Below are 14,230 nucleotides of genomic sequence, written 5' to 3'. Positions count from 1 at the left end.
ACAAAATATGTCAAAAAATCCACCTTGGAAATTATGCTTGAAAAAACTGTCAGTTATTTCTTAAGTGAAAGTAAACAGTTGAGGGGAAAAAATGGGATGTGTATTATATTGGATGCGTTCATCGTCTCTTAAAGTGACCGCGCCTAAATTAGCTACTGGCTGCTGTAATGTTAATCCAAGAAAATGAAAATGAAAATCACTCACTGCTCTTGACTGAATTACTTTGTAGTTTTAACAGTCAAACCAAAAATTATTCAGACACCAGATATATTTTTTTTATATATATAGCAAAACTTTAATAATGTGAGAAATGTTGAAGGTGAATGTAGGTTTGATTGTATATTTCATTTTTACATTGAAGACTATCCAGTGCTATTTTTAATTTAATTATTTGGTTTCCGTACCTTGTCACCTGCAAAACTGAAAAAAACTTAAACATTGGTGTGAAACAGGCGTAAGGTTGTTTGCACCTTGTGCAATGTGGAATTAGTTTACAGCTTTTTCAAACACTTTGTGATGCATTTTGAAAACAAGGAGATGAGCCCCTTTTCTAATGCACCACCTAGTTTGTCAATTTTATTTGGGTAGCACACATATTCCGAATGCCTTCGGCAGAATTTGAATGAGCCATTTTAATCTAGATTAATTTAAATATGACAGTGAGATTAATCTAGATTAAAAAAAATTAATCTATGCCCAACTCTAATATATACATGCAGAGTAAAGTTGTACTGTTTTTAGTGCAGCAGGGAGACAATGTCAAATGAGACAATGTCAAGCTGTTCTGGTTGCGCCAGTCAATGTCAGTTGTTGTCATTACTATCAACTAATATACTATCTACAGTGTTGCCAAGTCCATGATTTTCCCATGAAATTGGGCTAAATTATCCTTGTTGCCGCAGGCAGTTTTTCATGTCTGCATCATGGTTTGATGCCACCCAAATAATGTGCATTTTAGCCCCTCAAAACGCAGTTCGTTTTGACTAGTTTTGAGTAGCAACTGGGTGGGTTTTGTTGTGAACACCTGGCATCTCTTTCCGTTAAGCAGGTAAAGTTATTATTACGAACATAGATGACTCATAGAAAATACATTGGTATCATAAAGAAAAAATAATGACTTTACTGGAGATCCACAATTATTGATATCTCGCTCACAGGTCTTGTGCGTCTGTGTGTAGGTGATGTAAAAAAGAAAAGCAGGCATTTGGACCAAAGCACTGTGAGGCAAGGGAGGGGGAGACTAAAAATCTTTCTAAACTTAAAATGCATTTTGCCCCATTTGTGTTGTTTTATAAAATGTTTACAATATACAGCATGGTTTTTTTTTATAGGGCTGTGCAAAAATACAATGCAGTAAAGGCACTCCTGTGATTAGAAGTATATTTCCAGCATGTGTGTTCAGATCAGGGTTGCCAGGTTTTCAAAACAAATCCTGCCCAGTTGCTTCTCAAAACTACCCCAATCGCGTTTCTAGGAGGTTCCCCGATAAAAATTGTATCCGGAGGTTAAAATGCACCTTTTTTTGCAGGGTTGCCTTGGTAAAATTCACATTTTAGGGGCTAAACATCACATTATTGGTATTGGGGTCACTTCAACCCGAGGACATGAAAAACAACCGCGGACTTGCCAACACTGGTTCAGGTGGGGCTGCATTTACTACACAGAGCCATAGTCCACCGACAAGCTACACAAAATCCCTTTTTAAAATCGACAAAGAATCGCCTGCAATTTTCAAATAGATTTTGTGTTGATTTTCAGTGAACTATGGCTCTGTGTAGTAAAGGCCAACCAGTGTTGCCAAATCTGAGGTTGTTTTTAAATGTGATCCCTCACCACTAAAACAACAGATGCCTCCATACTTTTTGTAGTTTAAGGGCTCCCTCCACAACTGCAGTTTTGGACATCCCTGTGGATTAGTCAGTGTATCTGATTCTGATTTATCCAATTATGCTAGATCTGTGCTATGATTGGTCAACCGACAAGTCTGTAGAGGACTGCCATCTTTACCTGAAGGATATATAGTTCAGGTCTGGGGAAGTCTTATTACAGTGCAGTTTTTGTACTAGCTAGAGCAAAACTTTCTATTGTTGTATCTTTCTTAAAGTGAGTAAACCTTAGCCACTGAATTTGTAGCATCTATTATACAAAATCTTGCATATTTTTATATATATATATATATATATATATATATATATATATATATATATATATATATATATATATATCATTTTGTTTAAGGTGCATGCTAAACTATAAAAGTGCTTTTAGAGCTTAATGTGTTTATGTATATGTTTCTGTGTGTGTATAAAAGTGCGTAATTATTTGACATTATAATGTAGTCTTAATATCTATTCTCAGAGTCTGTAGTTGTAATATTTGTTTTAGAAGAAAATGTAATGAAACCATGTTTAATAATATACTGCTTTTCTACCCAGAGAGGATGAACACAGGATCAGTGAGTGAACTCGCCATGAATCTTGCTTTCACTAAAAACAGCAATATTTCCATTCCATCTTATTTCTACATCAGTGGTTTTTCTGGTATACCTCACATGAGATACTATTATGTATTCTTGTTATTTGTCTACATTATTTCTTTGGTTGGAAACTCCTGCCTCATGTTTGTCATTATTTTAGACCGAACTCTTCACACTCCTAAATATATTGCTGTCTTTAATTTATCACTGACCGACATTTGTGAGAGTACGGCTGTGATCCCTCAACTACTGGATATGTTTTTGTTTGGGAATCAGTTGATCCCGTATGTTTTGTGCTTGATTAACATGTTCTCTGTCTTTGTGTCTACTTCAACACAGTCCTTTACTCTTGCTGTTCTGTCTTTTGACAGATTAGTGGCTATTTGTTTGCCACTGAGATATCATATGATTGTAACTCACAGATCAATGCTTGTTATACTTGGAGTTACTTGGGCAGTGGCACTGCTTATGGTAATTGCTTCTACAATTTTCATCAGCAGACTTTCTTTCTGTAGAGTGATTGTCATCATAAATAGTTTCTACTGTGATCATGGGCCTATATATCGTTCTGCATGTAGCAATAATTTCCCAAGCTATGTGATAGCTGGTTTGTACCCAGTACTAATTCTTGGCTTTCCAGTAATTTTTATCATCTTTTCATATGCATGCATAGCTGTGACATTGTTTAGAATCACTACCCCACAAGACCGTCAAAAAGCCATGAAGACATGTATTGCTCATTTAATAGTAGTGACCACATTTTATGTGCCCATCACTTTTACATATGTTCTTAACACAGTTATAAACACTAATACAAGGATCATTAATCTCTCTTTGACCTCTGCCCTTCCTCCAATGCTTAACCCTATAATCTACACATTAAAGACAGAGGAGTTCAAGGTCTCTTTGAAAAGGCTTCTTAAACGGAGAATCATATTCCCATCTCCAAAATGAACACTATTCCCAAATTTTAAAAACATGGTTAGACATACACTGTTGTTATCTGTATTGACTTATTATTTTTGTTAAATAATATATGCTTCAATGTTACGCATTTCTAAACTTGATTTAATAATACAAGTTCTTTAAAAGCCAGATAACGGGTACCATGACTCCATAAACCCACAACAAATGCTAACACTAACAAACTACTGTAATCCATTAAATACTAATTAAAAATATAATTTTCATTGTTATTAAAACAATAGTGTGTAATAATGTTAGTGTGTAATTCTTTTGGTCCTTACTTAAAGGAGCATTGCGTAGGTTCTGAGATTTCTAACTGTTAGAAGAACTGCAGCCAGTCTCATGCTCGTTCTCAGTGCGCACGCTCGTACGAGCACGACCACATCAACCAGGGTTGCCGCAGAAACCACTGATGCCGGTCGCTCTCTCTTTTTGCCAAACTAGATATGTTTTTTTTTTTTTTATTACTTACAAGGAGTGTCCGTGGGTGTCTGAATTGTGCTGCTGGAGGCTGGTCACTTCTTTCCATCCACAGAGTCCATCTGAAAACACTATTGCTTACTATAATGGCTGGCGTGCCGTACGGTTGTAAGCCCAAGTAGACGAGAACGCCCATGACATCACATTTTGTGAATTTTCGCGCAAATTCGGGCCCGACTCCTCCACACACAATTGAGCCTACAGGCTGATAAAGGCAACCGTGGTGGACAGTCGAGGTGTCATCCTTTTTTTTTTTTTTACATCATGGTTGGCTCATACATGTACTAATGAAAACTCTCTTAAAGATCTTTTTAAGTAAAAACCTCCACATAGCTCCTTTAAAATGAATCACTGCTCCTTTCCATCTGACCTCTATAGGGAAGTATTAAAAGGGGCGCTCCTGGGCCATCCATCAAAAAGAACCAAAACCAGAGATAATTACATTTTACTTTTGTTTAACTAGTCATAGTTATTAAATTGATTTACTTATTTACTTTTAAGCAGTAATTGCAAATAATTACAAATAAATGCATAGTATAGATGAAAATGAACACAGAGTGTCTAAAAGTAATAGCTCTACACAAAATAATAATACATATATCTATTTAATGACCTAAATACATGAACATTCAAGAAAGCCTTTCATTGTCAGGTGCATACCAAGTTTTTAACAATGAACAAAAAAATATACACCTTATTTTGCAATTCACGTTTTTGGGAAACACATAGTGATGTAATGTGCAGGCCAAACAAATGTTTGTAACTTTTCTTGTAGAGCACGTTCTTAAAGGTCACGTTTTTGAAGCTTTGATTGTGTTTACAGTGTGCAATATAACATGTTCATGTTTCGCTTGTAAAAAAAACCCACAGTATTTTTAACACAATTCACCTATCTGTATACCGCTGTTTTCACTGTGTTATAAAAACGGGCTGATGTCTTCCTTGTTCTATAAGTCCCTCCGTCAGAAATGCGTAACAGGTTCTGATTGTGCCACCGGTTGTGGTCCATAAACAACGCCTTCTCCAGACAAAGAGGGAACTTCTCCATCGTTCAAGAATAATCTTTGTGCGAATCCAGCATTACTTTGAGGAAGCTGTCCTCAGCAAAATGTGCTGCACATAGTTTTACATGTGGATTATAATTTTCGGGAACAGAGTTAAAAATAAATTGTAACCATTGATCTCTAAGTACAGCGTCCCTGGGAAGCCCAAACAAAGATGATTGGACTCAGAGATGACAATTACAGCATTTCGACGACAAAAACAAAGTGGTGTCAAACAAAGGCAGCTCCTCCTCTTCTCCGTTGGAGTGCAACAAGACCACGCCCCCTTTTTTGCGTATTCATGTGGGCGGAGGTTAGTCCAAAAACGGTTCTAGTGACGTCATTACTGCAGGAAGTAGAGGGATGTAATCCAAACTGGTCGTTCGATGTAGGTGAATTCTGTTAAATAAAATATCTCGCTTGGCATTGAACTTTGAGCTTTAGAATTTTACTGATATTTTTTATACTCTTAACAACAACATTACACACTAACTAAAGTTTGAAACATGGGATCACAAGGACGGGACCTTTAAGAGCTACGATCCATTTTTAGCTGATCTGTTTTTGTGTGTGTATAAAAGGGCTTTCTTTTGTATGTTCTTTCACATGGCCGTGGCCTCCATCCTCACTATTGGTGCATTTGTCTGTTCACATCTGTTCATTTACTAGAGCCATCTGATAATGAAGTGAATGATTATTAGTGTTGGATTCATGCCGTTAGCTATTAAACAACAATGAAAGGTAAAATCTCTTGGAACAATAAAATAATATGAAGAGGGGGTCACAAAACAATCCAGGACACCGTGGTTTCTTCTGCTGGCTCGGATTGCCAAAACAAGCTTTTGGGATGTTTAGAACGCAGAGATCAAGGGAACATTTCAAGTGCTAATATTAGCAGTGTTTCAAAACTCTATTTTAAAAATATCATTCTGTAAAGGATAATATTTCTGTTTCTTAAGAATTTTGAGACAACTTAGCATAGTCGTTATGTAGCAACAAATAGGCTTCAGTTTCTCCCCTCTTTTGATTAGTACCGGTGCCTGCTCTGTTAGGTGATTGGTCAGCTGACAAGTCCATTGAGGCTTGGAGTTTGTAGTAATCGATCAACTGAGGGATATACAGTTCAATATATAACAGGTCAGGGAAAGTCTTTTTACAGTGCTGTCTGTTTTATACATCAGATCCACTCTTCACTTTTCTGTGAGTACAAGTATTTAATGATGCACAATAACCTTAATGATTACATAAATGTATTATAGTTGCTTTATATAAAACTCATTAGAACATTTTATTTCTCTGCCAACATATATTTCTTGTATTCATATATTTAAATTAAATAAATACTTATTTTCTGCCTAGACAGGATGAATGGAGGATCAGTGAATGAACTTACCATGAATCTTGATTTCACTGAAAACAGGAATATTTCTATTCCATCTTACTTCTACATCACTGGTTTGTCTGGTATACCTCACATGAGATACTATTACATTTTTCTGTTTTTTGTCTATTTTATCTCTTTGCTTGGAAACTCCTGCCTCATGTTTGTTATCATTATGGATCGAAATCTTCACACTCCTAAATATATCTCGGTCTTTAATTTATCGCTGACAGACATTTGTGAGAGTACGGCTGTGATCCCTCAGCTACTGGATACATTTTTGTTTGGGAATCAGTTGATACCATATGGATTGTGCTTGTCCAATATGTTCTCCAATATGTTATTTTTTACAGAGCAGTCACTAACTCTGACTGTTCTTTCTTTTGACAGATTAGTTGCTATTTCATTACCACTGAGGTATCATATGATTGTGACCCATGGATCAATGCTTGCTATAATTGGTGCTTCATGGACAATAGCAATGTTACTAACAATGATTGGAGCAATTTTTATGAGCAGACTTTCTTTCTGCAAATTTATAGTCACTGTTAACAGTTTCTACTGTGATCATGGGCCTATATATCGTTCTGCTTGTAACAATAATTTCCCGAGTTCTGTGATAGCCAGTTTGTTCCCAGCGATCATCCTTGGGTTTCCAGTATTTTTTATTATCTTTTCATATACATGCATAGCTGTGACATTGTTCAAAATCACAACTCCACAAGACCGTCATAGGGCCACAAAGACATGTACTGCTCATTTAATATTAGTGGCTATATTTTATGTGCCCATCACCTTTACATATGCTCTATCATCATTTATAAATGCTAACACAAGGATTTTTAATCTCTCTCTGACCACTGTGCTTCCTCCAATGCTTAACCCTATAATCTACACATTCATGACAGAGGAGTTCATGGTGTCTGTGAAAAGACTTCTGAAAAGACAAATCACATTTAAATAATAGCTCCCCACCCCCAAGTTAAATAACTTTATTTTCAGTGTTCTTTTGTTACTATATCTTCATGATGTTTAGAATAATAGTTTTTTATGTTATATGCTTTGAAGTGCAAAAAGTTAAGTCATATAAATACATAACAGAATAAGTGTGGTGAAAGTCAGTATTTTATTATACTTTACAACATCAACATCCCATATTAAAGTGTGTTATTTCATTAGTAAAGTACATCTTATATCTTTTTCATGTGAGTTTTAAAAAAATATGGATGTTTGACATTTTGTGGGTAGTTCTTGTTTCAGAACGTATTTGCATACATAAGACTCTGGACAAGATTTAAAATGCTAGAGTTATTTTTATTATTTAATGGGTCCCATAAAAACAATGAAGATGTGGCTTGGAAAAACTTTTTCTCCCTTAAACTGTATTGTCTATGGTAAGTTTTTTTTTTTTTTTTTTTTTTTTTTTTTTTTTTTTTTTTCCAGAACCCTCTTTTCACAGCTGAATTATTTTATATTCCCGACACATAAGGCTAGGATGGGCAGTGTTCTTTATGATCATTTTAGTTACACTATTTGAAAATCTCTTCATACCCTGAAAGCCCTAGGCGAGATTTTAGATTTCTGCACCCTGCCACACAACACAACACACAACACAAATACTGATAAGTAGTAAATACATTTTAATGATAAATAAATGGAGATGTTGAATTGCCTTGTAGGTATTTTATGAGTGAATCTGTTAAAATTGCCTATTGACGAGACCAGACATGAGCTACTCTTACAACTATGCCTACAGTGACAAGTAATTATTTCAACAAATAGAAATATGAACAATATGAAATGCCTAAAATAGACTAACAGAAATCAAAGGCAACATTTTGTAATTTAATTGTAGATGTTAGCCAGCTAGCTAGCTTGAAGCTTGAATTTTGGCAGTTTTAGAGAAGGTAGAGTATAAACCATGTGTTTCGTCTATTTTCTGTTAATGATTTTACTAAAATGACTGTACGCTATGTTATTATTAGTTTAATATTTTCACGATTGCTGCCAGAAGGAACATGGAACCGTGGAATACACAAAAAAGTCTTTAATCCAAGACAGGGGTAAATCCAATTCAAGAACAAGGAACGAGAGATTCACGAAACATTCTTAAAATGAAATTTATTTTTCTGGACAGCACCAGACATATTATGTAATTAATTTATTGGGTTATTTCAAATTCATTGTTATATTTAAGCATTACAACAACACATACATATAATACATAGTCGGACTACGGATGTGCACAAGTTTTCTGAAGTGACAGTGATGACTGTTATTGTAAACATGATCGGTCATGATTAGCCTTAGTGTGACGCTGCTTTTGCTTTTTTCAAAACTAAGTAGCAACTCTAAAATTAGTCAGATAGGGAGCCTAAATGAAACACTTTTAATTTAAGCTTATAAATATGGCATAATCTTTGGCAGTGTTCAGCGCATATGAATGCACAGGATGCATTTGCTGTAGAAGCGCGGAGACACACACCGGAAGTGTTCGTTCAAATGAGAGCGCAGAAACACATCACAAAAATTAATAAAAAATTGCTGCAGGTCGAGACGGATATTTTAAAAGTAACTGTTCAAAAACACGGTGCATTAAAAACGTGAAGCTGAGCACCAGTCAAAGTCGTGACAAAGGGGTTGGGAACTTGGGAGGAGGATTTGGAGGAGGACGGGTACTTGTGAGCCTATGGGCTTTTCAGGCTTTTGTTAAACAATCAAAAAAGATGGTCACACGATAAATGTTCGATTACGTTTTTACGTCCTCTTCTGCCAGCCCTCAAAGCCATCCCTTGATGCTGGGCCTGTTCAAGTCTATAGAGAAAAGGGTTGATGAGTGCTTGAACTGAAGTCCCAAGCTCATGATCAAATATAAATATGTCTGGTGTTTGGTAGCATAATGTCATTCTGGCAGCTTTGGGAAAGGTAGAGTATACACAATGAGTTTCCTCTGTTTCTCTCTAATGATTTTACTACAATGACTGTAAACAATTTTATTATTAGTTAAATATGTTTAAAGAACATTAGGAATTTTTATTTATTAATCAGTGTGACTAGAAAATCAAATCACTATGGGAATATTCTGGTATTTTGTGTATTTCTATAACAGTTCTTCATCACAGGTGAAACAAAGGCCAGACAACAGGTATAATGAGCTCCATGCAGTCAAACTCCTCAACAGATTTGGCCTTTGTTCGACCTGCAACATTTTTTTATCAGTGATTTTTCTAATATTCCACATGCAAAACATTACCATGTGTTCTTGTCTTTAGTGTATGTTGTGACTGTTTTAGGGAATTCATTTATCATGTGTATCATGTATTTGGCCCGCAGACTTCACACAGCCAAATACATTGCTGTTTTTCATCTGGCTCTTTCTGATCTGTGTGAAAGCTCAGCTTTGATTCCAAAAATCATTGACATGTTTTTTTGATAAACATGTTTAACAAATATGTTTTTTGTATATCATTTTATGAATCTGCAGTCTTTGACACTACTCGCTTTGGCTTATGACAGACTGGTTGCTATTTGTTTTCCTCTACGGTGTCATGCCATTGTAACCAAATCAGCAATGTTTCTGATCGTAGGGGTGATGTGGATTGTGTCTGCGACAATTTTTTCTTTACTTGTAGGTTCAGTAAATAGAATATCTTTTTGTAGGTCTAATGTACTTAATAGTTATTTTTGTGACTATGCCCCTATCTGTGCACTAGCTTGTAATGATATTTCCATAAATATTTTGATGGGTCATATTTCCTTTGGTCTCCTGATTTGCACACCACTCATACTGATCATTATTTCATATTTCTGCATTGCTCTGGCTCTGCTTAAGATTGCTCACGGTGCTGACCGAATCAAGGCCATAAAAACCTGCACCTCACATCTCATATTGGTGGCAATTTTTTATCTCCCAGTTTTGTGCAATGTCCTTGCATCTGTAACAACACCTTTGCATCCAAATGCCCAGATAATTAACAATTCTCTGACTCAGACAATACCACCAATGCTGAATCCCATCATATACACTCTAAAGACAGAAGAGGTCATGCAGTCCATAAAAGAACTGTACAAACGCAGCAAAGTGAATACAACTGAAGAAAGAAAAATGAAATGCAGTAGGATAAAATAAATTAAATATAGGTTTAATCTCATATCTTCTGATCAGTGTGTGAAACACCAGGAGGTGGATTTTGCCTTGCACAATATTGGTGTTGACTTTCATTACATGCCTGAAAGAAACTCTTTGACTACAGATATATAGTTATTTGTTTCATCAGCTGTGATCATTCAACAAATATCTTATTAAACAGAGTTGATTGATGAAATACTGTATGTAGATGTTGTAACAGTAATGGTGTTATAAATTGAGAAAAAATATTAAAAAATTAAGTGAAGTTTCTGTAATTGCTTCTTTTATTCAAAACAATACAAATAAGTTAAGTCAAGGCTGTAAAAATAAAGCTTTACAAATATTCAAACTTTTATTCAGTGATTTTAATTTTAATAAGTCAAAGGAAGGTACATGTCTAATTCTTTCAATATAACAAATGTTTTAAATATGCTTCTGCATCATGTGTATTGTCCTTATGAACAAACACATTGAATGAAACCTTAGCTGGCATTTGTTCTGCTGTTTTTGGACCTCAGTTTGTGAATTAAATCATGAGACCCCAGATCATGTAATGGAGACCCATGCTTCAGGGAACTGAATCATTATATTAATCTGTGTTTAACTAAAGTAAAACAGTCAATACCTACAAGCAGTTACACACCTCTGCAATGTGTAAGATCTGCAGTTACAAAGCTCAAAGTCTCCCACAAAATGATTTATTCTATCTAAAAGAGAAGGCTGATCCAGACTAAAACACCTCGTTCAAACACACCCTCACATCTCTACGTAACAAGAGGGAGTAACAATGACACTTTTGAGAGAGGCGGGGTATAGAGGACCTACAATATTGTACAGTATTTGAAAAATAATGTTTTTTTTTTTTTTTTTTTTTTACATTAAAGCATATCAGCTTATTCTGTTCAGGGTTAATTTTGACAGGCATTTGGTCTTGGTCTTTATTTTGATAAGAAAATGCTTAAGTCTTTTTTGCTTAATTTTAGTCATTTCAGTTATTTGACTTTAGATTTAGTATAGTTTTAGTCTACGAAAAGTAATTTCATTTTTTCTCAACTTGTCATTAGTTTAGTCAAAGTGCAGTTACCTACATTTACTTCTCTCTTTGGATCAAATCAATTAAGCTTTATCCCAATTTGGATTGAAATTGAATTTTTTTTTTTGATACAGTAATTTTACTTAACGTGTACATTTATTTAACATCTTGGATGAAAGGCATGCATGTAATACTGACACACGTTCAGTTTTTGCCCACCTGTTTACATTCACTCAATCTATAACTGACTATATTTACGCGAGATACTCTACATGATAAACATTTGAACTGAACTGATGTGTGTGTATTTGAGCACTGAGAACGGATCACGCACTGTATATGATAACTAAAGAATTAGAGTATGCGCAAGAGAGAGCACTTCTATCGGCGCTATTTCACCTTTCCCACACTCACTAACTTTAAATTAATCAACAACGTATTGTGACTCCCGGTAAATACGGGACATCTTGTGACCTTATCCCAACCCCTTTGGGTGCTAAGGCCATTGTTTCAGATTGCTAGTTCACATTTTGGTAGCCTATCCATCCACTGCTGCTGCCACACTGAGACTAGATATGTGAACGCTCCTCATCTGATTGAAATACAATGACAGGACACACATTAAGGACAAGACAGTAGATTATAGGATGCATTTTGAAATGTCCGGTAGTCCTCAAATAACATTATAGTCCCATCTCGTCCTGTAAATGAAGACTTGGCAAAAATTTCATTATATTGTAGTTTTAATAATCAGATACAGTACTTTAGGTTTAGCTCATCAACGTCTCGTCTTATTCATAGAAAAAATGTTCATCTTTTCATTTTTCATCTTCATTGACGAAATTAACGAAATAATGATCTTTAAAAGACATTGACATTTAGATGTATGTCTATCAATCTAATGCATCTAACAAAGTTGTTGGATGTAGCCTAGCCACACCTCTACAGATGTCTGCTGAAGGATATGGTAGCTCGGCATCCATTGCAAGGTGCCATATCCTACACTTCCAACAAGGCATTATTTGCTAAATCGAAGGAGGCTGCAACACTCATGGTGGAGTAATCCCTTATTTCTAGTGGGGATGGTATACACTGGGCTTGATAGGCCAACAGAATGGCATCCATGATCCAGTGGTCCATTTTCTGTTTGGAGACAGCCTTCCCCTTCTGCTGTCCTCCAAAGCAGACAAAAAGCTGGCCAGATCTCCTAAAGCTCTGTGTACTGTTCAAGTATATGTACAGGGCTAGTTCTGCCTTGTCATGAGACATCACTTGCAAACCACCAAGGTCAGTTCAAGTCACCTCTATTGATATTGTAAAAAAAATTAAAAAAAAATTGTGTTGTAAAAAATACAGATTGTTAAAGCAGCTCTACAGTGTTAAACAGGAAAAATGTGTGCTGATAATATAAGAGGACAGAAGAAAACAGTCTGTTTATCAGTTAATGTAAGTTCCTTGTTGTGTCCCCAGCTAATCAAGCCAAAGGCAACATTACCAAATAACCAAAACTCCATTTGTGACAGAAATGGAGAAAAAACACCTCCATGGTGTGGTTTATTTTCAGACTGCAACAGGTCAGATTGAGCAGAAGACTCATCTGGTGCTTGTGGTATTGTCCCGGTGGCCATCTAGTTCAGTGGTTCCCAAAGTAGGGGTCGCGACCCCACGGTGGGTCGCGGGACCCCGGCGCAGGGGTCGCGAGATGATTTCGATATAGGCTTTATATATTTTTGTTTCAATTAATTTAACTCTTTCGCATCGCACGTACGATCACACCGGTGTGGTCAGTCTAGGCTAGTCCCTGGAGTGTAACTGTTACGACCACACCGGTCAGTGCATGACGTGAAATTCAAATGTGCTCTCGCGAGTTGGCTGGCGCTGAGCCAGAGACAAGTGCGCTCAGAGCTGTCATCACAACTTTTCAGTGTTTTCAACCACATAATGTTTATTTTAGGTTTCAGACATATAAGTACTAGAAAAAACAATACATTTAGAGTTTGTAAAATACACACTGATGTCAAAGGAAGAGGCAATAATAATCTTTTTCATTATAATTAGACACATTTTATTCATATCAGATACACATTGTGTAAGTAACTTTAAAGTTTACACCATTATTCTCCCAGTTCACCAGCCACTTACTTTTATGTATTTCGGGAGAAGTGGATGAATTCACGTGTTGTAAATCCAACAGATCTGATTCTCTGAACTGCGTCTGCGGCACAAACTAAGATGGCGGCGCCCATCGCGCATACAGCTCAACTAACGCGATCGTTATAAAGGTGTTTAAACAACAAAACACTTCCACTTGCATATATTTGACAATCGGAATATCAGCTATTTCATGCCATATCTAACAAATTTGTTAATATTTTGAATAAAAAAGGAAAAATGACAAAAGCAGATCATTCATTCAGCTCTGTTGTTGCTGCGGTATATCACGTGACAAGCAATGACGCGTCACCATGGAAAGCATAAAGTGACACATCTAGCGGATTAGCATGAGTGTGTGTGTGTGTGTGTGTGTGTGTGTGTGTGTGTGTGTGCGTGCGTGCGCGCGTGTGAGCACGCGTGTGAGCAGCTCAGACTTACTCGACTGGTTCCTGATGGCAGAATAATGAACGAGTTCAACCCAACATAGCTGCACAGTTACTTTCCGAGAGAGAACAGGTGGATATCGAGCAGCTCATGCAGACTTGTAACACTGATTTTGCACGCAGAA

The 14,230-nt window shown here is 36.1% G+C and overlaps 2 protein-coding genes and 1 pseudogene across 2 annotated transcripts; all 3 read left to right on the top strand.

The window, feature by feature from the left end:
• The first annotated feature begins 2,470 nt into the window (after positions 1 to 2,470).
• Positions 2,471 to 3,430, top strand: LOC113054658 (olfactory receptor 8-like). Its single transcript, XM_026220348.1, has one exon. The coding sequence runs from the start codon at positions 2,471 to 2,473 to the stop codon at positions 3,428 to 3,430; it is 960 nt and encodes a 319-aa protein (XP_026076133.1).
• A 2,929-nt stretch (positions 3,431 to 6,359) lies between these two features.
• LOC113054660 (olfactory receptor 13C2-like) lies at positions 6,360 to 7,395 on the top strand. Its single transcript, XM_026220351.1, has one exon. The coding sequence runs from the start codon at positions 6,360 to 6,362 to the stop codon at positions 7,308 to 7,310; it is 951 nt and encodes a 316-aa protein (XP_026076136.1). The 3' UTR covers positions 7,311 to 7,395.
• A 2,101-nt stretch (positions 7,396 to 9,496) lies between these two features.
• Positions 9,497 to 10,430, top strand: LOC113054661 (olfactory receptor 1468-like; annotated as a pseudogene).
• Positions 10,431 to 14,230: the final 3,800 nt, after the last annotated feature.

The sequence above is a fragment of the Carassius auratus genome, chromosome 35 (assembly GCF_003368295.1).
Source record: "Carassius auratus strain Wakin chromosome 35, ASM336829v1, whole genome shotgun sequence".
In the NCBI taxonomy this organism is placed as follows: Eukaryota; Metazoa; Chordata; class Actinopteri; order Cypriniformes; family Cyprinidae; genus Carassius; species Carassius auratus.
This window is presented reverse-complemented; position numbering and strand designations above follow the sequence as displayed.